This window comes from Chaetodon auriga, chromosome 1 (genome assembly GCF_051107435.1).
Source record: "Chaetodon auriga isolate fChaAug3 chromosome 1, fChaAug3.hap1, whole genome shotgun sequence".
NCBI lineage: Eukaryota > Metazoa > Chordata > Actinopteri > Chaetodontiformes > Chaetodontidae > Chaetodon > Chaetodon auriga.
In genome coordinates this window covers 22,613,154-22,636,167 of record NC_135074.1, presented here as the reverse complement: position 1 = coordinate 22,636,167, position 23,014 = coordinate 22,613,154, and the positions used below count along the sequence as shown (strand labels likewise).

The 23,014-nt window shown below is 39.8% G+C and overlaps 1 protein-coding gene across 1 annotated transcript in view; it reads left to right on the top strand.

Moving 5' to 3' along the window:
• Positions 1 to 23,014, top strand: part of gpc5a (glypican 5a) — a 121,250-nt gene that overhangs the window by 46,958 nt on the left and 51,278 nt on the right. Inside the window, exon 7 of the mRNA XM_076730204.1 lies at positions 9,395 to 9,515. Coding sequence (XP_076586319.1) covers positions 9,395 to 9,515 — 121 coding nt within the window. The remainder of the gene's footprint in view (positions 1 to 9,394; positions 9,516 to 23,014) is intronic.

Sequence of the window (23,014 nt, the reverse complement as noted above, 5' to 3'; positions counted from 1 at the left end):
TCAAGGCTTGTTGATTTGTTTATGCATGTTTACAGAACTCCTCATAAATTCCTAATCATCCTCCCAGTGTTCTTTCTCGAGGTCTCCGTGAAGCAGGTGTTGAAATTTGGACAAGCTCGGTCAATAGATGAAGATGGCAAAGATGACTAAGCCTCTTAAGTTTTGTGCCAGAGAGGGAAAATGTTTTTCATCAGAGTGATGATTTTGATAATCTGCACTGGATTGAGACCAAGGAATCAGTGCATGAAATTCTGTGGGATATTTATTTGTGCTCTGCAGTCACATAAAACTTTAAGACAGATGGAAAAGATACAGTGCTCGCGCATTGTAAAGAAAATACGGCAGAATATTATTTTCAACGTGAACATGTTGATCACTGATATCATAAAAGCCCTAATGAATCTTTTATTGTCTGCCCTGCTCTTACCACATCTGTTTAATTCTGAACGTTATCGCCCTTATGGGGCATTAAGATCTTTAAAAATTCCCTCTTTCGGTGACCATCTGCTTTTATGGGGCCATTGTCCCTCCTAGATAGCCAACTTTTCCATTTGTCCTTATTACCTTCCATAAAACTCAAATATTTAAGAGGTGTTATAAAAGTTCCATTGCCATTTGAGGACTTCTGATATCTATTTGGCATTAACAGCGTGCATGATGCAGTAGCTCATATGCACACAGAGCCACTTAGCTTTGCAGGGAAATTATCAGCACAATATAACACGCTTTTTATAACCCTAATAATGGGTTTCTGTGAATGGGAGGTGGGTGTCATTTTGGTCATCAGTGTTAAGAGAGGTGCGGCGCCATATGCTGCCACTTGTTTATGTAAATGTGTTTAAAAGGTTGGAGGAATGCTGTTTATATACGGTTTGCTCGGGATGTGCACAAAGAGTTTAGCTGGTGCTATAAAGGTGAGGATGGTGCACAGGGGACATCACAGCGACAACAACAGTGTCGGAAACCGTAAAGCTGAACATACAGCAGCCAGTGCTCATTCAGCTGCTGATGGATATCAGCTTTGTTTTTCCACACTTGCGCCATTTGAAATGCAATTATTGAAATCTGTCATTGACTTTCATATCACTGGCCGTTAACACTAAAGTGTGCTCGTGGCACGGTGTTACTGAGAGAAGTGGTGAAAAAAATGAATAAATAAAATCATGTATTGACTTGACCCCTGTAGCTTCAGCACAGTGCTCCACCAGCTCGCACTGAGCCCCTCTTGTGCAGGGATTTGGGGCCCTGTGCCGTTTAAAGAGCATCTGTCATAATTTCCCCGAGCAGTGCGCGTTGTAAAAAACATGAATGAATAGACAAACAAACAAACACCAAGTTAGTCACCAAGTTGCCCCTCCTAAGGTGTCACTGGTAAGGAGACTGAACGGGCACATAAACCTGAAGTCAGATGCACTTGAAGTGAAGTCAAGTGAGAAGTCAAAGCATAAAACATGTAATATTTGATTCATGTGGACACACTAATATCAAATAGTCCCACTGTATCTTCAAAATATGTTTATATGCAGCTAATTTGCCATATATGTTTTAGTGGAAGCATAGTGTTGATCTCACTGACAGCATTCTTCCCAGAAGGTTTTCAAGATCAATATACTTTTTTTGTTGCCATGGGGAACTTTTCACAATAAATTAACAAATAAGCAGCATATAGTAACAACCCTATGAGAATACACACACATCATAAACCCACCGATCTTAGAAAAAAAGACATTAGCAGACACAGTTTGACATTTTTATGCTGCAGAGGATTCATGGGGAGGTGGAGGTGGGCGTTTCGATGCACACAGCGCTTAAACACTGGAGGCTGACATGCATCCCATGTGCAGGTTTGGACTAGTAAAAGACTCTTAAACAAAACAAGGTTAGCGGAGCGTTTTGGTGGAATATTGAAAAACTCAATGCATCCTGTTTCCTGACTGTGATATTTCCCCAGCCTTATCCCAGTGCTCTTCCACAGAGTCCTCCATGTTGCACCACCATGTTGCATTCTGCAACGGCTAGATGCCACTAAGTCCATTCACCGGACCGTCAAATCATAATATTTCCTTATCATTCTTCTTATCAGCAGAATTAGAAAATAGGTTTTCTGGGCCTTAAAAACCTTAAAAAAAAAGAAAAAAAAAAAACATCAAATGTGCCATTTTGAATGTTGTTCTATTGGCTAAAAAGATACAAACTACAAGCAAAGTCCCACTCAGCATAAACATCAGTAAATTAAATATAAATGTGTTATTTTCCCATACTTTTGTGTCCCCATCAGGACACTGTTGATAAGCATCTCCAGCTGACAGTGCCATTATCATATGCTCCCATTATGCAGTCTACTTTGCTTTGATGTTGGCAATCTCTCCTCATTTCCTCAAAATGGTGTTTTCTTCACAGCCATTAGACTGCACTTACACATTATTTCTTTTATGTTTCTCACTTTGTGTGTATGAATTTGTACTTAATCTGTCTCTGCATAAGTCCCAACATGTCAGAACAACAGTGTAAGTACAGATTCCTGACACAAAATGCCCATTACCCACCGACCAACTACCAGACCATATTAATTACCGCTGCCACCTTGCTCAAACAGCTCTGTCTGGCTAATTCCATAGTCTCTTCCTGGCACAAGTCAATTCAACTTCAAGGCTCAGGGCTTCCTAGTAATTGGAACAAACATGGCAGTAGTGATGTTTGGAGCTAAATCTTTGCCAGAGGCACTGTTGACTGCTGTTGTATTATCCTCTTTGTCACAGCTCTCAGTAAAGGTACACAGTTCTAGATACACATACCAGCAAACCTTGTAATCCTGATTATAATAATCCTTTATGAAAATACCTTATTACAACCTGTCTGCCAAAGTTTTGTCAGTCAATTACTTTATCTGATTCAGAATTTGTGCACAAATAAAAGTGACGTTCCAAGCAGCATTGCTGTGACTTGTGCAGACATTGTGGAATATAAATATACACTTATTTACTGCAGGGGGTGTTGCAGTCTTGATGTATTATTCAATTTCAGTGCTGCAGTGTTAATATCCCTATTACCATGTTAACTCTGGGTTATTGTACCAAACAGATGTTTGTTTGAAGCATGGCCCTCATGTTGATTTTACACATTAAACTGCATATGTTCCATTGTCTTGCCTGAAGTATTTTCTGTCCTTTTGAGCTTTAAGTGAACTGGCTGCTTTGAAGTGGCGGACTCTCCCAGATCCTCTCTGCGCTCGGAAATGAGCCAGAAGGACTTTTGTTTCCTCAGTGACAACTTGAAGGCAGGTATTGCCTTCTAGCCTACTAACTGCAGGCATGCTTTGTTTCTCACTCAGCCATCCATGAACAGTGTGCATGGTCTACCTCCTTCATCTCCCGAGCCACTGAACTCCTCTCTCCATAACATTTTGATGAAGGTGCTCTCTGGAAAATACATTTCTGCATCTAGACAGCCAACTGGCTTCTGTTGTTATTGTTGTTTTTTTTTACACCACTGGAAAAAAAAGCTTGATTTGACATTGTTTTTAGATTTAGAATGATCCTAAAGGGCTCTTGCCTGGTGGTTTGCTATATCCTCATTTAACAGGTTTGCAGTGGTTGGTTTCACACATTAGACAGAAAAAAGTGTAAAAACTCAGGCTCAGTTTGAATGAACGCTGTCTTATTTATCACCTTCATAATTATGCATATGAACACACAATCGAAAGACAGATGGGTGACTGCCAATGATTAATTGGCAAACTCAGCTGCAGCTCAACATTGATACCTCAGAGACAGAAACATACTAATTCATCTAAAACAGTATCAGGACTCTGTGACCTGCGAGTTAAATGATGTGAAAGTTCAGCAGCCATCAGTGAACTGCTCGCAGAAATGACAACGGGCAGATTGAAACACTGCGTCTTTGTTTGATGGTGTTGCTTTTAGATGAAGCATTTTTTGGAATAAGGGAATATGTAATGCATTTAAAACCAGCCACTATTTTGAATTCTGCCTAACAGTGAATTTAAACTACAATTTATACAACACCGCGGTGGACCTGAGAGCTTAAGGAAACACATGCAAATAGACAAAAGATAAGAAAGTGAAGAAAAGATCTCCACCAGCTTGACAGCACATGACAGCATAGCAAATAAAGAAAACACAAAACAGCGAAGATGACCACACGTTAGTGACAGTTACCGTTCTAATGGTGTTAATTAGTTAAAGTGGCTGTAATTATGATAAAAATGCATCACATTAGATGACAGTGGGAAAACAATGTGGCTGTCAAAGGGGCTTCTTGTAGTGATGAACACGAATCTCAAGCTCCTCTCGGCTTCATGACCTTCATGAGTTTTAGCTCATTGTTTAACTGTCCGACCCACAACTTCTACTGTTCTGGTTCACTCTGCTCTCATAGAACCGCCTTCATCCACATGCAGCAAGCTGTTTTCATTGGAAAAAAACACTGTGCACTACTTGCTCAGCAGGTGTTTTGTCTATCTGGATGTTTTCTTATCCCACTTTTACACTAAAATTTGCAAGTATATGCAGACTTTCCCCTATTGCCAACAGAAGAGTTTGACTTTCTGTTTCAACATCACCAACGTGCCGGAAGGAAGGAGCAGTAGACAGCAGCATGCAGGCCACATTATGGTGGTTACTTTTTTATATCTTTTATTAGATGTTGACGAAGATGATGACATTGTGTCTAATATCAGGCAATATTTCCGCACACACGTCCAGAGCTTCAATGTGTGTCATCATTCTGGTGGAAGAGGGGCGAAAATTAGCGTGTCCACCCGGGTGTCACGTTTCCATCACCGCTGATCAGAGCTGGAGCCCATAATAACTACTGCAGAGTCATTTGACCCGGGAATGAATGCCGATTGTCCCGCTGAAGACAAAAGCCAGATGTTAGTGGTTTTTTGTCCGGTGTGAAAGGGGCTTCTGTAATCAAAGGGATACGGATAAGATGATGCTCCCAAGACAAACATATTGCAAACAGAAGGCATCAGATTGTTCACAGTAGCTTGCATCTGCATTTTATGCCTGACCACAGTGTTACAGTACACTGGATTGAGGATGTCTGGAGAGGAGTCGTGCTAATCAGAATAAATTACTTTGACATAGCAATCCTACTCTGTCCTGAAGTCACAGAAAAAGGCAAAGAAGGCCTCAGATTTCTTTGTTCCAGGCGTGAGGGGTTTGCACTCACAGACAAATATAGTTGAACGAGATGGAGATAAGAGCCAAGAATAAAATGATTGAAATTTTCAATCTGGGGCTGAACAGCAGTGTGAGCAGAGATGAGATGCAAACCAAGCGTCCCTTTGGGGAGAAGGATATGGATTACAAGATCCTGTTGCTGGTCTACAGAGACACAGGCAATCACTCAGCCGTTTGATATCCTGTTGTAGGTTGTGGTTGATGCTTCTGTGTGCTTTTTACTCACACTGAAGAATATATGATGACTATGATCAACATTTCTTTTTTTATGTGTGACACCTTTTAAGGAGCAGGCCCTTATTTTCTGGTGTTGCAACCCCAGGAGAGCCCTTGTGCTGCATTGCCAGCCCTGCAGCATGTTACAAGAAATTGTATGTGTTTCAGGTTATGGATCCCAGTGGCATAATGAAACACATTGCTTACTGAATGCAAGAGGAGCTGCCCGCATGCGTGTACGTGCTTGGATACCAGTGATATTTTATACCTTCTTCCACATTTAACTGCACTAAATTCATGCATGTCTGTGTTTTTCACAATGCAAAACAGGTTTTCGTAATAATGTGCAGTTTTTTTTTATAGATAGATGTGTGGCCGTGCACATTTTCATTGGGTAGTACTGGGCACAGATGGCTCTGATGTAATCTCTTCAATCTGCTATTAATCACAGTGTACAGAAATGAGGAGAAAGACTACACTAAAGGTCATGAAGTGGTGGATTTTGCACTATTTATTACATAGGATGGTCTTTCATGATAACTATGAACAATCTATGAGATTATCAAAGGCCACAAGTCAAAGTAGACACAGTAATCTCCCTTTGTTGATTTTTTGTATTTATCTTTTTGAGCAGGTGTACCCCAAACAATATAGTAATGCCAGACCCAGCAAGGCCTATCTTCATTCCAGTTCTTACACATACAATCTCCATCTCAGCAGTTGTGTCCAGGGATTAAACAGAGCTGGAGGCAGTGGGATCGTAGCCCCAGTGCAACGGTTCAGGTGCAGTTTATTCCAAAAGCATGAGCCTCCAGCCGCAGGGGCCTGCTGCTGCGAGCGAACAGGGCCTTAACTTCTGACACTTAGAGTTTGGTCGATCAGTGTCTTTAGTTGCGCACAAGAAGGTGAATTATTCTGAGAAATCATGTTATGGCAGGAAACCTGTGAACTTGCTGACATGCACTGCAGTAACCTGGTTACTCTGCAATACAACCCTGATTCCACAAAAGTTGGGACGCTGCGCAAAATGTAAAGAAAAACAGAATGCAGTCATTTGCAAGCAGTTTTACAAAGTGCTCCAAGCCCATGCAGTAACATCCTTTATACAATCATGTGTTTCACATAGTGTTGAACCTCACTCCATCCTTGCTTGTGAATGACTCAGTCTTTCATGGATACCCCTTTCATACCCAATCATGATACTATCAGCTGTTATCATTGAACCTGTTTACCTGTGAAATGTTCCAAACAGGTGTTTTTGGAGCATTCCACTACTTTCCCAGTCTTTAGCTGCTCCTGTCCCAACATGTTTGAAACATGTTGTTGCATCAAATTTAGAATAAGCAGATATTTACAAAAATCAATGAAATTGATGGGGTAAAACATTAAATGTGTTGTCTTGTACTGATTTCAGTTGAGTAAATGTCAAAAAGGATTAGCAAATAAGATTCTGTTTTGTGTTTTACACAGCCTCCCAACTTTAATGTACGACATGTAGCAGGTCGGCCCACACGTCTCCATTTTCTGACATCCAGACTAACTTCCATGTGAACAGAAGATGCTGCTGAATTTTGGTTGAGGAAAGGTCAACACAGCAACATAATTTTGATCAAGGGCTGGCAGATGTTGCTTCAGCTTCAAGAGGTTTTTTTTTTTTTCTTTGTCAGTAAGTGGCCATTGGAGTAACTGCGGATTCTGGTGCTTTGTGTTGGCTTCATTTTTCAGGTTGCTGCTTGCACACAAGCCTGCACAGCTGTAAGACAATGAAGAAAATTCTCAAAGCTGTATCTTTTTATTTCCATCAAGGAATTGTGAAAGGATGCGCTCTCTTGAATCCAGGCTTTACAGAAGACACTTTCAAGGTTGTGTAGACAAACTCAATAGACTCAGAAAAATTGCACACCTACCACGCAAAGTATGAGACTCCTCGGATGCAGAAGAATGTATTTATTCCATGTGCAAAAGGGAAAAAAATTATGTGAAACAGCCTTTGCCTGCTCTTGATTCCACATTACTGTATGGAAGCCTGTTTATGTATCTAGAATCTATCTAGACAGTTGATGACACTTGGTGGAACAAATGACATGACTTATATTATATATTTTTTTTTTTTATTATTATTTTTTATTTTTAATAAATCTATCCAACAAATGCATTTTTATGAACACAACTATGGGCATCTGCATCTGTTCTCTAAATTACCAAAGCACTGTCTTGTGGCCAGATTTGAAATGTTGACTTTAATATTTCATTTGATGTGGCTGCCAGAAGGACAGCAGCCACAGCAGCGACGGAGAGGACAGAGGCCAGAAAAAGTGAAGAAAGAGCCTCGTAAGAAAAAGTGCACATAACAGACTAACTGCTGATTAAAAACTAAAAAAAGGACACTGAATAGCAGCAGTATTTTTCCAAAACTAATCACATTTAGGAAGTTCGGCGTGTAGGAAATTAACATCAAAATTACACCTCAAGGACCCAGACATCATGGCTAAATCTGAATTCTGCCACCCACCTTTTCTTTTAAATAAATTAGGTACCCATGGTACCTGCACTTTATTTATTCATGCTTTTTTTTCTTTCTGACCTTGTGTTGCTTGAAGAATGCACCCAATTTGTGTTAGTTGCTACAACATCACCCACCAGTCGTTTTAGCCATTGATTTTTTTTTTAATTTTCACTTCTCTAATCCACATATTTAAGTTCAAAGTGACATTGCGCTGACAGCATGGTGGTCTGTGTCGTCCGCTTTTTGTCAGGACTGCTGCAAACACACACATGCACACACAGACGATGCACAAAGAGCTCAGCGGGTATTTCAACAATGAGTGACTTTACCTTGATCTACTAGTTTGATTAATTGATATGCTGGAGATTGAGATGTGAGAGGATTGTGCTCACTCACTGGCCGTCAGGGTCAGAGTCATTACAGCTGACAGACTGTACTGAAACTAAAGAGTGAGGAGTCCTTGAGGCGAGCTGAAGCCTATTACCAGGCTATAACAACAATGAACTGCTGTAAAACAAGGATTAATACCACATATTGAAATGTTAAGGCACAAATCATAAATGAATAGTTGAGTTCAATATGTAGTAGCCACGGTGTGGTTTAATACTTTCATTTCTGAGGGAGGTCGTAACGGCCGTGATGTATGGATTTTATAAAGCAGTACATGTAATATGCAGCCTTCACACTGCAGCAGAGACACACTTTCATGTGTACATGTGCAGGCGAATCATGCCTCCTCACGGATCCCACTTTAACCCCAAAGTATGCCTTCAAATGAATGGTATCATCACCTTTGGATGAGTTCGGAACATTGATCTTTTTTCAGTATTGATTGAGTTTGCTTTTCCGACACGTAGCAGGGGTATTCTTCAGTGGAAAGCAAAAATCCTGCATTTAAACTACTGCTAAAGTCAAAACACGAATGCTTTTTCAATTGCAGTTCAAGGTCCAGTGTGTAGGATTTAGGGGGGTCTACTGGCAGAAATGAAGAAGATTCATAATTATGTTTTCATAAGTGTATAACCACCTAAAAATAAGAATCATTGTGTTTTGGTTACCTTAGAATGAGCTCAGCTTCAGTTAATTCAATCTGCAACCTCACCACTAGATGTCACTAAATCTCACACACTGGTCTTTTAAAGTATTAAAAGTAAAAATACTATAATACTATATATTGCTGTATATGACATTATTAGATTAGATTAGATGTTAATAATATTATAAAAAGTTTAGGAATCACTTGATTTAATCTCTAACAATACATGGTGCTTCATAAGCTTATCACATGCTTTTTAATGTATAATCTTTATGTGAAAAGTAACGAGTAATAGCTGTAAAATAAATTCCCCTTGAAAGATGTATTGGAGTAGAAGGATAAGATGAAAATACTCAAGTACAAGTACCACTTTAACATGACTGATGGATCTATGGAAATCCTTACAGACTCTCTGTCTTTTATTCACAGCTACACCCTCCGTGTGGTGGGCAATGGGATCAAGGCTCAGAGTACCAACCCTGAAGTCAAAGTCAAGGGAGCCGACCCTGTAATAAATCAGATCATTGACAAACTGAAACACATCAATCAGGTGAGCCTCTCTCGTTATCTCTACATATTTACTATATATTTTTGTCATATCTCTCTCTGCTTAAAATCTATGTTTCCATCCCTCATTCTGTCAAACATATGGTAATTGTCTCCTCGGGCAATCTGCTAATTCTCTGTGCTTCTTTGTTTTATGGAACATTAAGTATCTCATGTCGTTCTTCAAGGTACACCGAAACGGCTTGAAAACCTTGCAAAGCTGCTTGCAAAGCTGACGCCCCTTACTCTTTGCCTTTGAATAATCCTCAACAAAATAATTTATTTTTTATCATCTTTCATATTACCAGTGAGCACCAGCTAATAGAAAGCTAGTCTCAGATGCAAAATCATCTACTGGCAATGAAAAAACAAAAATCAATCATTACACATTTAGAAACCCATTTGATCTGCTTTGTGCATCTTCATATTTACAAAATTCTTTTCTTTTTTTTTCCCTTTTTGTCAAAATCAATGTAGCTTTTCTATCACCCAGCCTGCTTTTATGTCCGTTTGTGCTGCTGTGGCTCCTTTCAGTGCTGTTTATCTCTCAGGATGATGAGATTAGGGCAGTTTACGGGAGCACTCTCGCTTCTGTAGCTTCAATAACAGCTGCTGTAGCAGCCTCTGGGTTGTTGCACTGCAGCGGAGGCTTCACATGTCTGTTGCTTTGGTTTCCCGAGTGGCAGGCTGAAGGCCAGGTCACCTCTCTTGACCTCGTGCTGGCACCCCCTCCCTGACTAATTCACACCATCTGTGGGATGTCAGAACACATAAATCCATACCATAACCATTCAAGGGCTCCTGATCTGCCTTATTGACATTCACTCTGTTATCTTTCTCTCTCTGTGCCATTTTGCCACTTGCATCTTAAACATGCATCTTTGTATGCCCTTGCCGTTCTATGAATTTTTACCTACAGGAGAAATTTTCCTGAGGTTGAATACTAAGAACTTGTTTGTCTGCTGCACATGATTTACTGTAACTACTATGAAACAGGTCACGATCGTCAGCTCAGCCCAGATTATGCGATCATTTATAATCTTCTGTATCTTTAAACCCTCTATTTTTTTCCATGCAATATCTTTTGCACATGCTCACATTTTCTCTTCATTTCCTTTTCCTGCTGGCTGTTCATTGTAATAGAAACATTTTCAGCATCAGCATCATTCGCTTACCACTTGTTCTTTGTGTCCTGGCACACTCAGTCTTTGATTATCCCTGATTTGATAACAGATCAATAATCAGTGATTCTCTCATTGATCCCTAGTAGTAAATGTAGGTCTCCATCAATGAGGGATTTGACTTCACGATTACCATCAGCTGCGAAACATGTAGATGAACATTTATGTCTAATGACAGCACATTTCTACAAATTAGTTCCTGGAACCTGGAATAACTATTTTTTTTGGTCACTTGAAGGCAGCACAAACAAGCTGTAAACACAACACTGACATATCATCACTTTTTAGGTTGATATGGTACACAGTTATTGTTACCAGTTCTAGTCCAGTAAAAATGAGCCGAAAACTCCTGTCCAAAGCAGGAGTCCTCCTGTCCTGTGGTAAACTGATGGCTGTTTTTGAACTATTTGGAGAAGAAACAGGGTTTTGGTCTGTTTTGAAAGGTGAACTTTTATCCACAGTGGCCAGAATCACTGTAAATGCTAACGGCATTGAGTACTAGAGGTTTGAAAATAGATTCTTTCAGGTGACTATATCTTTCTGTGGATTATTATCATGTCTTGGACAAAATATTTTTACTCCAGTGGATCGTCTTGACCTTTGTCGATGTTACCAGACTGTTTTGTTAGTGTTATCGTTTTGTGGGTCACTGAGAGGTATAATTGGTAAGTTATCTCAATGTTGCGTCAATTTCATAAACTGTTGTTTGTCCGGTGTTCATTGTGCCTCCTGTTGTGACTCTATCTTGGAATGGTTTGCGTTTATCAATTCATGTGAATCGTAGCTTTCTAATGGTGTATAATATGAATACAAACATGAAGGTATCGCGCCTGTCAATAGACACGAAGACACGGGCGGGCCGTTGGAACAGTAAGGCTTCACGGCTTTAAAGTTATTTAAAGCAGGCAGGTTGACTTAAATGGATCTATTGGTATGTGTGTTTCATTGAACATGCCTATAATCAGACAGCATCATTAAAACTATGAAGGGCAGCAGAATTTGATGTGGAACGCTATGGCTGATAGGTTACACAGACTGTGTGTTTGTGTGTGTGCGTGTGTGGCATGACTGCTAGCCTAGTGAATGGTTGTGTGTGTTGTTGCCATTGTCATTGTTACTGTCGCGAGTGACATTGCCACAGAGCCCCTGTTCTGCACTAAAAATACATGTTGTCACACTTGTATATTCAGTTGGCAGCACCCCCCCTTACTTAAAACATCTTCCCGTTCGTCTGCTTTCAGAGCAACACTATCTTTCATTTGGAGTCGTGCATCTGTCCACATGGCGAATATAAATCCAGTTTTCTCTCTTCTTTTATTTCTTCTTCTTTTTTTTGGACCAGTGGAAATATCTGTCCCTCTCTTTAGCTGCTCCATGTTCACCAGCTACTCACTAACATTGTTTGTCTGTTTTGTCGCTGGGCAGGTACAGTGGGTTTTCAGAGCTTGTTTACTGAGGACAGCTGCTCTGTCTGGAAATAAGGTTGATAAGAGCAGTGAGTGAACCAAAACGGTCAACTTGCAGGTGGAAAACAAAAACAACGATCTGAAATATGTTATAAAGCTCCACAGAGCTCAAAGCAACTGTAGACATAAGCATTTAATCCATTGTTAATGCAAAATATTGATTATAGCCGCTTTAAATACTAAGCAAACACTACAGATCTTGAAAAGACCGGATTTGACCTGCTTTCCCATCAGTTTGTCTGACAGGTATTTTATTACATGGACTAATATGAGATGAAAAGTACATTTCTGACATGTTCATTTACATCAGTGATAACAGTAAACACAACCATTGTTAATTATAATCAGTTGAACTTCCACTATGAAAAAGTTACTCTTGTCTTTATTTCATTGTTTTTAATCTTTGTTTCTTTCTCGTTTTTCTTTTTTCCTTCTCGAAGTTACATTTATGTCTAAAGCATTTCTATCCTTACACGTGCTTTGCTTTGTTTGAAAATGAGACGTTGTGTGAACTTGTTAGCACTGTCACAAACCGTGATGAAAAATGGCACGAGGGCACAGCATTTGACATATAGTTCATTATCAGTTTACTCACCCATCTGAGAGACAAATCTGTGGTCTGTGAACAAACCAACTGAGTCTGACGTGCAGCAAACAACAAACAGTGAGAAAAACAAAGCCCTCACAGTGTGACATTTGATTTTCACATTTTCACAGCTTGTACAAAAGAAACGACATATTGCAGTATAGCCACGGTTTATCTGCGTTGTGTTTTTTGCTTCAGTTTTGGAATAATGCTCCGTTTTCAGTCAGTGACAGAGCAGATGCACAATGTCTGTCAAACAGTTTCTTCCAAGAACATTTCTTCCAAATTTAATTGAAAATAAGATAGATGTCATTTATTAATACATGAATGAGTGTTTGGTATGAATATCTTAAAAATCTTTTAACACTGACTCGTTGGCTGTTAATTTCCCTTAAAAAAAATCAGCCAACTGTGAACCCACTTAAATGTAAATATGTTTAAGGAATTTGCTGAACAGATGACCACAGATGCAAATTAGCTATTTTAGCTAACTCTGGTATATAACCGGTTCTGTAGATGGTCCCTGTCAACTAAACTAATAAATGCAGGAAAAGACAACCTCAACAGACTTTCAGTCAAAACTGATTCACAACATGTGCATTTTCTCCATATTATGCTGTATATCCTGTCAGAATCCTGACTTAAATGTACACTGTGTTTCGTGCTCATCAGCAAGTAGCACACTAAACTAATATGGTGACCATGCTAAAATTGCCTTCTGAACATCAGCGTGTTAGCATTGTAATTGTGACAATGTTAGCATGCACATGTTAACATTGAGCTCAAAGTACTTTTGTACCTTTTGTGTGACAGCGCTGCTAGCATTGCTGTACACTCTAGGCCTTGAGTGGTGGTGAAATTTGACACCCTAACAGATTAAGCTAAATCCGCTAAAATACTAAATACTAAAATGCTGGAGTCCCACCAATTATCCAGCTATAAATCAACAATTTCTGATCTGTATGATGTTCCTTGGAGCTTAACAGAGTAGATGGAGCTTTGTATTTTGGGTGCTCTTGAGCAACAAGTCATATGCCAATCTCAAAGTTTTCAGTCCCGCTTAATTTGGTGGCACCTGTCGTTACTGGAGGTAACAGCAAATGCGGTTTAATACTACAGGTCACATAAGTCTGGGGGCAGCTTATCAAACCATTGTAATTCAAAAAAAGTAGTCAGCCAATAATTTTTCCATCATAATGTGAGCAATCATGATGTGATTTTATGCTGCGCTGTGAACAGCAGGGCACTGTGAAGGGAGTTTTTTTCCTTGCTGAGAAGTTGAAGTTGGTGTGCAGTCGCCTGCAGCTCTTCATCTAACATCTCAATGTGGCTGCTTCTTCTTGTTCCATTACTCCGTGAAATATTTCAATGTGATCTTTTTTTAAAATGCTGAAAATGACCACTGTCTTATTTTCTAAATGCATTTTTAATGATCGATAGCAGTAAGTGCGAAACTCACTGACAAACGCACTGCATTTTGCTGTGACTACTTCACAATACAAGTCAGATACAGGAGTCCCAGGTGGATTTATTTGCACAAAAATTAGTCAATACATAAAAGTTCTGGGCCCATAAAAGAGGTCAACTAGACAGAACTTAACTCAGGCTATCACTTAAACAATCTTAAACTGAAACAGAATAACTGAACAGACAAAACTTACCCCACAAGCTGCACACAAAGGGGAACATATATATTGGTCGATCCGACCATTTGTGAGACAAAGAGGATAACAAAACCAAACGTTCCCAACTACACTGCAAATAAAACAACACAGGACAACTAGTCTGTCAGTCAGAATATTTTAAAAATTAACCTAAACAACCCCCCCAAAATCCTACTGTAATTTAAAGAAATAAAGAAAATCCTCAACTAAGCCTGCTGAATGCCCCCTCATGCTGCAGGCACTTGGTACAGTCCGATTGGCCACTTCCTGTATTTAACAGCTCTGTTCAAGCGGCCGCATGTTTTGCTCAGGCCTGTCCAGATGCCCCTCCAGCAGCAGCCGGAAGCCCAACACTGGTAACTCAAAAGACAAACTGCAGTGTGACTGTACAGAAAATAACTAAATGTGCCCCCAAATGAATGATTAAATGTAAGGAAAGCTAAGGTGAGTTTAGGAGGGTTATCAACACTCATGCAAGCTGTGCGGCAGCAGTTGCAGCCATTACAAGCTGAAACAGTAGGAAATGTTTGGTTTGCACTAGCAATAACTTTATACATTTTGTTTCAGTGACTGACACTCAGTTTGTATTACTACAAATATATCAATACTACAATACTTTCATCTGGGGCAAAAGGATTAGTTGCCATTATGTTACCTCATTCAGCATAGCTAGTGACTTAACAAACATTTATTTAAATCAAAGTCTTCCAGATTGTGACTTTAAACAGATTTCTAATGAAATTGAATGGAAGATTTTACATCTATTAGTCACCAAGTCCATCTTTAATAATTCAGAACAAAGTTTGGAGAGGCTGCTAACCCGATCACATCTGCACTCCATTTTTTTCCATTGACTTTGCCTGTTGAGATTGTTGACTGCGGCCATTTTGAACTTGTGGGGAAGTGATTGGGTGAAGTGTGACAGCTGCCTTCAGTAGTGTTCAAAGAGCCGTTTTTGTGAAAGGGAAAGCCCTCAAAAGTTTGAGTTTGTAGTAAAAATCTACTTGTGTTGAAACTCAACATTTGCCCTTCTGCGCAAGAGCTGTTTGCCAAATCCTCCTGGTCTGTGCCAGCTCTGCCTCCAGCACATGCTGACAAAATAAAAATAAAGATGCTGTGCCTGTACAGTAGGGTAAATACTGAACCTTGCCTGTTTTCTAGATCTTGTGATCAATGAGATGTTCTTTTCTGTAAACTATTCCAAGGTTTTGTTTGAGCTTTACGGGAATTAAAGATGCAAATAATCCAAAAATAATTGTAGGAGCATCTCAAGTACACTCAATCCAAATTTCACTCCGTCAATGGGTCAAACTGGCTCTGGAGAGGAAGTGCTTTGTTGTGCTACTTGAACGGCTCATATCAGATTAGAAACAGACAGGATTTGAAAGCATTACATAATTTGTCCAAACATCACTGAGCTTTGCAAATAAGATTTAAAAAGTGGTGTGTATTTGTATACGTCTCACCAGAGGAGGACAGCAAGTGAGTACAAATGCTAATGTGGTTGTGCAAATAAGGAATGTCCTTTTTCAGCTGCAAAGGCAGAATTTGTATGATGTTGTTTTAGTGCTGCACAAAGTCTGACCTGAATTCATCTGATGTTAGCGAGACTAAGAGCGACACAGAGGCTGTTCACACCTGGCATTACAACGCATCTCAAGTGGGCGTTTGTGATCAGATCTCACTCCCCGCACTGTGCAAATACGCAAATGTCATTTCCTTTTGCAAAGACCAAATGTGTTTGTAACCGGCGTGGCAGCTGAACAGTGATATCCAACACGCCGGGACAAATTGCCAATGTGTTTTTTGCAAAAAGAAAGAACTTAATGTGTAACGTTTGGTCGAATTTGCAGAAGGCCTGAGTAATTTTGAATTCGTTCAAGACAGTGTTTCACAAAGTTTATAAAGCTGTTGAACCTGAAATACCACCATGCCGAGACACCACATCAAGGCTGTCAGTGAGTATTTCAAACCCCTGCACAGTGCTTTGGTATCTGATGGGCCTTTAATCATTAAACTGGACTTCTTACATTGTATTTTTTATTGTGTTTAAAATGATGCAGGGGTCACATCTCTTGGAGCCTTTGTGGACTGATACATGATAAAAATAATCTGTTCTGTATGAGTAGTTTTATTTGCAGTCATTTTAATGAGGACTTACATGGACTGTTATGTATGAACTATTTCTTTTTCCAAGGCAGGCTGCCTCACAGGGAAACCCTGCTGTCATGAAAATTACACTCATGCTGTTGAACTCTTACTTTCTGAAGAAGCAAATGATTTAAATAGACCAGATTGATCATCACGGCTTATAAAATGGTTCCTATAGAGCCTGAAGTGTACTGTATTGTTCCGTCAGAAATGCTATAGAAATTACTTACTGCGCTTTAATGCTGGATAGCAACATAGAGGAAGATGAAATCTTGTGACTTGTAGACCTTCATATCATACATCCAGTACTATTCATTTAACAGCTTGTGTGCTCTCAGTCCTTGAGTCTGCCTTGCATTATCATCTCATTGGGACTTGATTTGCAAATGGGTCTGATTTGCAAATAGTTCTGATTGGTATCTCATTAGCTGGTGAAGAGCAGCAAGTGTCAGCCTGTGTATGACCTGAATTGTCAACAATACATTTTTAACCCCAGCGTTTTATTCCTCTGCTGTCTCAAACATGTTGATCGCACATGTTATTAGGCAGACAGAATACACGCCAGGCAGTCTCAGGAAGTGGCAATCATGTAATTCACCGACAATGCGCTGTTGAAGATGGAAACTGGGGTTTGAGGAGGATATGTGGGTCACATTCAGATTTGAAATACAGCTAGTGTTAAATGGTGATTCCTTGAAATTTAAATTTATTGGATTTATGTGTGGTAGATGAGTACTAGATGCAAGAGGAGGAAGTATAGAGGGTGTGTGTGTGTGTGTGTGTGTGTGTGTGTGTGTGTGTGTGTGTGTGTGTGTGTGTGTGTGTGTGTGTGTGTGTGTGTGTGTGAGTGAGTGTGAGTGAGGGGGTTAATGGCAGCTCAGTTTATGACCAGGAAAAACATCAATTACATATACCAGTGCACACACTCATTCCACGGTTCACATGAATGACTGTGGGCACATCTGGATGTGCACTACACAGTATATTACTTCTATAAATCACTACAGTATTGGCACACCTCATTAATATGATGAGATTTACCTTAAAGTACATGTGCATATGGGCATGAATGGCAGGCTGAGGCAAAAGGTGAAATTCTACTACCTTAAAAGACGCCGCTGTTGGGGCATTTTTATGAGGATAAGAATGATGCACCCAGGCAAATGTCGATTTTCATGTTTTTCATCTACATATCAGAAATGTTCTTTACTATTTCCATTTATTTGTCCCTGACCTTGACTAACTCAAGTGTGGAAAGTGCTCACAGTTTCCATAGAACCAAATGGAAATGTATCATTGCTATTCCACGGCAGGGCCTGCAGGAAGACACAAAACAGCAATGCAGCTATTGACAAATTCATCATGCAATCTAAGCATACAAACTCTAGATTTCATCATCTTCCTCATCAGCAGCTCTTTGCTATGAATTATTTGTTGGCTCCTCTCCTCCTTGGCTGTCCTCTCCTCTTGATGTGGTAAAACCCATCAAGAATCTATAAGTAGGCCCTGTCCCTGTGTCTCTCAATCAAAATCAGGAGCGAGCAGCTCCTCACCCAGTCTGCAGGCTGAATTATTTACCAGTCATTGATGTGGTGGTTGACCAGCAGTTTTGCTTGTGAATTATTCAGGGCCCCTCTGCTTTTAGTCCAAAGGATTAACACAGAAAAAATATTCACATTTTATTTGTTGTGCTCCAAAACATGCATTTATATTTGACTGTATTAGAAGTTTGACTGTATTAGAAGTATTAGAAGAATATGACTTACACATCCAGTTTGTTCGATCAATTCATGTTGGTATTCACCGAGGAATCTGAAGTCAGATACACTTGGAAAGTGAAAGCAAATCTTAATAATTAATTGGAGACAAACACCAAAGCCTGCAGCGTCATGATGTTTTTTAACCCACGCTCATTGTGTCATTCATTATACCCGTGAGGTAACCGCGGTAAATAAAAACATTCCAAGACAAATCCAGCCAAGCTGTGTACCTGTAGATAACAATGTTATCTTAAATGATTGCATGTGCTTATCCATGATTAAAATCCAGCTTGAGCAGCAGCAGCAGCAGCAGCAGCAGCATAAGCCTCTTTGAGGAATTGGCCAGTTGCGTTATTCAAGTTGATGAAAAATGCTCGTTTTGAACAAATTCACGGTATTCACTATTATTTTTATCAGTGTGTTTAAATGTTCACTTTTTTTCCTACCATACGTGCTCATAAGAACTAAAGTATGATTGAAAGGATAAATACGACTGGCATTGCTCGACATCTCTCAATACTTTCTGATTTCCCCACCATATTTGTGATGCAGCCTCAAGCCCATCGCTTCTGACTGAAGACTTAAATCTTTAAAAATAGGTCATGAATCTATGGCGCTGTATTTTTTATTTATTTTTTTGCAAATGTTACCCAAACAGAAGTAAGTATATTTGTCGAGGACTATTTTCAACGGTGGATTAACACACATTCGGTGCTGTAGCGAGTATTCCCAGCAGCGGGGCAGTGTGAGTGGGATTGTCTCAAATAGACTACCATGTTCATTGTATAGAGGGAGCACGTCCCCAGTGCAGAGCTGTTGCTCAATGATGAGTTTTTAATAGTTTTTGGCTAAGAGTGGGCTGTTGCAGAGGGAAATAACCTGTATCAGGCTTTACATGCTAGTAGGATCACTTCATTGCTGGTTTTGGTCTTTTCATGGGATTTGCTGGCAATAAGCAAATTATGGAATATCTGCAGCATTATCCCACATTGAGTCATAGGACAGAGGGTTCATTTGAATGACAGTGCTACTCTAAAATTCACATTATACTCTGCTTTCTACTCTGGCCTCTCACTCACTGACCTGCTGCCTCTTTGCTGCTGCTGCATTTGGTCTGGATAAACATCCTGTCAGTGCTGCCACTGCAGTGAGGGAGATGGAAAATGACAGAGTGTGTCTTGGGAGCCGACTCACATCCTGACACTTTTCTCCTCTGACTGGCAAATATGATCATTGTAAGATCTCTCCTCCACTGTCTAGAAGTATGTGCTCCAAGAGAATACTAATGATCTTCAAAATCCACACACGGCTTGATTCATCTCTTGGATCGCTGGAGGTGTGATTCACTTTGCCACATGACATCCTGCACGTCTCTAGGAAATGTACCCTATACATAATCTGCGCTGTACATTTTAATTGACCATGAACATGTGCTATTACTCGTCACTGGCAGGTGATCTGAAACTTTGTTTTTTTTGGGAAAACCACCACAGGAGATGCAGACTGAATGTTTGTGTAGGCAGGATGAACATATTGATAATGCCCTTGCATTTACAAGATAGATGTAACATGGCCGATGCCTTGTTCCATTAGTGCAGATGCAGCTAAAGCACATGCCTTAATGGCTTGAGGTCACAAATTGGCAGCTGAGTGAACATTTCAAGTATTAGAAACTAATTTTCCCTATTGTATTATAATATTTACAGAAATTGAATCATTCAGTATTTTTAATGGCTCTATATGTAAGTCAAAAAAGTACACTGAAAGCCAGGAATACATGATATACAGTTTAATTACTTTTACTGTTTTAGTTCCACCTGCTTCAGTTTAACTCCAGGGGCTGATGCCTTTATCAAGTTCATCTGTGTTAAAAATACAATTTCTGCATGGTGACACTTTCAACCTTGAACAAGAAGTAAAAAAAAAACACAATGGATAGCATGATTAAGTGATACCTCAGAAAATACACAATAAACACAGAGCCATACACATCATAGGCACAGTGCTAGTGTCTGTTTGTGTACATATTTGTGTGTGTGTGGCTGTGTGTGTGTGCGTACTATTCATTATTCTACCTGTGGGAAGAAACTGTCTTTGAAACTGGTGGTGCGTGATTTAATGCTCTGGTAGCGTTTTCCAGATGGCAGGAGTGAGAATCGCGTGTGGGCTGAATGACTGGTGTCCTTGATGATGCTTTGGGCTTTCCTTATGCAGCGGGTAATGAAGATATCATAGAGTCGTAGGAGGTCTGTGACAGTAAATTTTTGATGCTAGCTTTTACAGTGTTCTGCTGCAGTTTCTAGTCCTGTACAGTCAAATCTGCCAGAACAAATACTGTGATGCAGCCTGTCAGTATACTCTCCAAGGTGCGGTGATGAAAGTTGAGCCAAGGCTTGGTCCCCGTGGCAATTTTTTTTTGTTTAGAAGCCTCACGAACTACACTCGTTGTTATGATTTCCCGAGGAGGCAGCTGTTATTATGAAAAAGTTTGTCATATGTACAGCAGTGAGTTTAGATACAAACCAACAACAAATATGTCCCAGTAAACAAATAAATCACCCAAAAGGACCAGTGAGAATTGGGATGAGATAAGCGGTAATGTCAGCATGCTAACATGCTCAAAACGGCAGTGCTAGCATCCTAAACTTTAGCAGGTACAATATTCATCATCCCTTCATCATCTTAAATTAGTGTGTTAGCATGCTAGCATTTGCCAATTAGCACTGATGATGATGCTAGAGGAAATGTTTGGAGATCACCACAGTCAAGAGGATTCATCCTCATGCCTACATGGAAATTTGTGACATATGTAATGACAATCCAGCCAATAGTTGAATCCAATAGTGTTCAATCTGACATTTTTACAAAGTTGAGGTGGATCAGCACTAGCATGAAAGCCATTTGTCAATCGCTAAAAGCCTGTGGTTACACAAGCCACTAAATATTGTGTGACCATTTCAGATTAAATGCATAAAGAGCAGATGGTTTGTGCAGAATGAAGAGCAGCACAAAATCCTACAAAGGAGCTAACTAGGATTCTGCAGCTACCTTAGAATGGAATAATCACAATAATCATTGCCTTGCGGAGGAGCAGAAAATGAACTTTTCTGGCATTTTTTCCACCATGACTTATTCTGCCTCTCATCAATGACAGAATCCCATTGGACACTTGCGGTAGAGGTCAGTGTGTTTGGAGTCAGAGTTTAATGTAGTCAATCTCTGGTCACAAACCCTGATTCCAAAAAAAGATGGACTGTAAAACACAAATAAAACAGAACTTGACAATTTGCCAATCCTTTTTAACATGTACTCAATTGAAAACAGCACACAGACAATATACCTAATGTGTTATCTGATCAGCTTCATTGATTTTTGTAAATATCTGCTTATTCTGAATTTGATGCAGCAACACGTTTCAAACAGTCTCGGACGGGAGCAACTAAAGACTGGGAAAGTTGTGGAATGTTCCAAAAACACCTGTTTGGAACATTCCACAGGTAAACAGGTTGATTGGTAACAGGTGACAGTATCATGATTGGGTATGAAAGGAGCATCCACGAAAGGCTCAGTGAACACATGATTGGATAAAGGATATTACTGCATGGGCTCAAGAACACCACAAAAGTTGTCAGTAAACACATTTGCAAATGATTGCATTCTGTTTTTATTCATGTTTAAAATGGCGTTAAAACATTTTTGGAATCAGGGTCGTTGTGCTTAACATGTACTGGGCACTTCTATAGCTTGTGCAGCAGTGTGAGAGAGTGTAGCCGCTCTCTTCATGGGAAATAATTGCCTTGTTCTGCACAATGTCAAACTTGCAGTTTTGGTGTGAAAGCCCTGTATTCTGTATGTCTTCCAATCAGCCTGTTACATGAAAGAAATTCAAGGTGGCACTGGTGCCAGAGGGATGGCCACCACTGTACATTAAGACACGGAAAACCTTTTAACAGCTTTAACAGTTTTAGCAGATGAGCCACTGAAGGAAATGGGAATTTAATTAGTACAGTAAGTCCCTATTCCACCAAAAGTTCAGTTTTCTTTGACCAATTCCAGTTAGACGTGTTTTAATGAAACACAGGCAGCTACAGCAATTTAACACAGCAAATGGTAATAATAATAAAGCAGCGTGAATCACATATAAAGACTTGTCCCTAATAGCACTGTATGTCAAATAGAGGCCTGGTTCCCTTCTTAGTTCAGGTTAATGATTGCAGCTATTTGAGAATTAGGAGCATATAGAGTTTAGTGTAACTGAATAGAGAGCTCATAAAATAACCTCAAATATCTTGTGATTGCTCTAGTGATTGGTACTTTTTGACATCATTACTCTTCACACAATGCAGCAGCAGGCAGAGGCTTGCCCAAGGGTGTCTACTCAGAGCAATTTCTCATCAAGACATGCACTGAACGAATCAGAACAGCCAGTGTGAGACAAAGTCCCATGTCAGTCACAGAAATGTGGCTAATAACACAATAAGGCTATTCAGGCATGCTTCATTGTGTGTCAGAAAGAGCAGTACAGCTGCTCAATGCAACACAGGGCAGTCCGTCCCCTGATCCCGAAGAGTAGAAGTATTGATTAGCTTGCTGATCGGCAGACTCGGTCAAATATGACCGGTGTGTGTTCAGCAAATGAGTTTACTGTTAATATCACTAGCTAACAAGAGTTTGATACAAATCATGTCATCTGGC